Source organism: Limulus polyphemus, unplaced genomic scaffold (assembly GCF_000517525.1).
Source record: "Limulus polyphemus unplaced genomic scaffold, Limulus_polyphemus-2.1.2 Scaffold5842, whole genome shotgun sequence".
NCBI classification, from domain to species: domain Eukaryota; kingdom Metazoa; phylum Arthropoda; class Merostomata; order Xiphosura; family Limulidae; genus Limulus; species Limulus polyphemus.
In genome coordinates, this window is record NW_013671452.1 from 56,924 (window position 1) to 59,314 (window position 2,391).

At 31.8% G+C, this 2,391-nt stretch overlaps 1 protein-coding gene across 1 annotated transcript in view; it reads right to left on the reverse strand.

The window, feature by feature from the left end:
• Positions 1-2,220, reverse strand: part of LOC111089305 — a gene marked incomplete at its 5' end in the record, with an annotated part of 7,249 nt that extends 5,029 nt beyond the window's left edge. Inside the window, one exon of the mRNA XM_022401555.1 lies at positions 2,077-2,220. Coding sequence (XP_022257263.1) covers positions 2,077-2,220 — 144 coding nt within the window. The remainder of the gene's footprint in view (positions 1-2,076) is intronic.
• Between the last annotated feature and the right edge of the window lie 171 nt (positions 2,221-2,391).

A 2,391-nucleotide genomic window follows, 5' to 3' on the forward strand; every position in this document is an offset into this window, starting at 1 on the left:
TATTAATTCACAATACTGTACTATTACTCTATTTTAGTGTGGTATTAATTCACAATACTGTACTTTACTCTATTTTAGTGTGGTATTAATTCACAATACTGTACTATTACTCTATTTTAGTGTGGTATTAATTCACAATACTGTACTATTACTCTATTTTAGTGTGGTGTTAATTCAAATACTGTACTATTACTCTATTTTAGTGTGGTATTAATTCACAATACTGTATTATTAATCTCTTTAGTGTGGTATTAATTCACAATACTGTACTATTACTCTCTTTAGTGTGGTATTAATCCACAATAATGTACTATTTCTCTCTTTACTGTGGTATTAATTCATAATGATGTACTTCCTGTTACTGTAGTTGTAACTATCAGTGACATGATTTCAAGTTTGAAACAGCGTTACTTGTGATCTTTTAACATTTTATCTTTACTGATATACTGTTACTTTTATTAAACAAACTGTTACTATAGTAACTCTCATATTCATCATTAAAAAAAATTATATTGTTCCATATAATTCTATAAGATCACATATTTTCGTATAGAATGTTTATGATCCTTCAAGGCCAGTCTTAAACCTATTTCTTCTTGCCGTAACCCGACCAACCTTCCGAGATTGTGGTTGAGTCAGAGATTTTTCTGACTTGGGAAATTTTTATTTTCACCAATTTCTGACGATACACCGACCCATATAACAAAATTTGGAAACTTTATGGCTAGAATATTCTTAGATATACATGACTGATTTATTTTAAGTAGAGCGTGAGTGTTAAAGTTAGTTATTTTTAGAAGCAATAGTTTACTACAGGTTTGTTTATATAACTGTGTGAATCATAAGTTGTGTAGTTCAATTGTTGTCTTATTGTGTCATGCTTTAGAACCTTCTAGGTTTTTCTCAAGTATTAATATATCACAATATCTTGTAGTGTGTGGAAAGTTCTAGGTCTCAGTTGCTATTTATAAATACTCACCCAAAATGTAGTTCATGTAAGACAAAGTTAATGAGCGATATAGTAAAATAGATTTAGATTGTGTGTTTGTAAGTTTAGCTGTAAAGAGCATAGAAGCTGTTGTAAGTTGTACGATCTGACGAAGAGCACTAGCTTGAAACGTCATCTTTCTTTAAATAAAAATATAACAAAAACATGACGACTGTTCAACTTATTCTTAAGTTTAATTTCAATGCATTTAGGTTTGACAACATGGCTTATCTCCTCCCCAGGACCATTCACACTAAACTAATAAATACACGACCTAGCAGGGAAGAATTTACTATTGATGAGCATGCAAACACAAGTCTGTTCAGTGTATTTGTCTCTGAAAAAATGTTCTCGTACATTGAAGATTAGGATCAAAAACAAATTAGTTCCGATTGGAAACTTATCCAGGTGAAGGGAAGTACTTGGCAAATGAGATGAAACGGAAGAACAAATTGTCAGCAACAGTCGATTTAACTTTGTCGATATTTACCAGCATGTGTTGCGAAAGAATTTGAAATTTCTGTAATTCTCTTCATAAAATAAATGTTGATAGAATTATATTCATAGTTTAACACGTTATGTTTTAGGTGATCACCAAACTAGTGTTATTTCTGAAATTTGTTTTGCAAAGCAATTTGAAAAAATAAATTACTTACCTACCTATCCACATTTTAAATCAGTTTAGGGTTACAGCAAACAAAACAATTTTTAAGCTTGTCCCAAGTCATAGGCTCTCATTTTCAATAGGAGATGCACTTTATTATATGGTAATTGACAGAACTCACTGAGGTAGCTACTAAAAATACTTACATGTACTGAGAAATCATCATATTTCTACACACACACACACATTGAGAAGAAGTCTCAGCCAGTCTAACTTACTGAGATAGCTGAAAATTCTTACATGTACTGAGGAGTCGTTGTCTTTCCACACACACATTGAGAAGAAGTCTCAGCCAGTCTAACTTACTGAGATAGCTGAAAATACTTACATGTACTGAGGAGTCGTTGTCTTTCCACACACACACACACACATTGAGAAGAAGTCTCAGCCAGTCTAACTTACTGAGATAGCTGAAAATACTTACATGTACTGAGGAGTCGTTGTCCTTCCACACACTGAGGATCTTTTTTGATAAGAAATTCAGAGGCTCGCTTAAGTCAACCTTCTGGATCTCTGCTAGGGCTTCTTCAACACTTACTTCTCCAAAACTTCCACCCAATGTGTCTTCCTATGTTTGGTTCAAAACTGTTAATTTATGTCATTTTTTACACATTTTATTGCAATTAAAAAAGTTAACAAACACCATAACATTGAGAATAATATATAAAGCCTTCCTTACTAGTTTATCTTTTTTTTTTTTTATATAGTAGTTAGTTAGTTAGTTAATAGTACGTTAGTT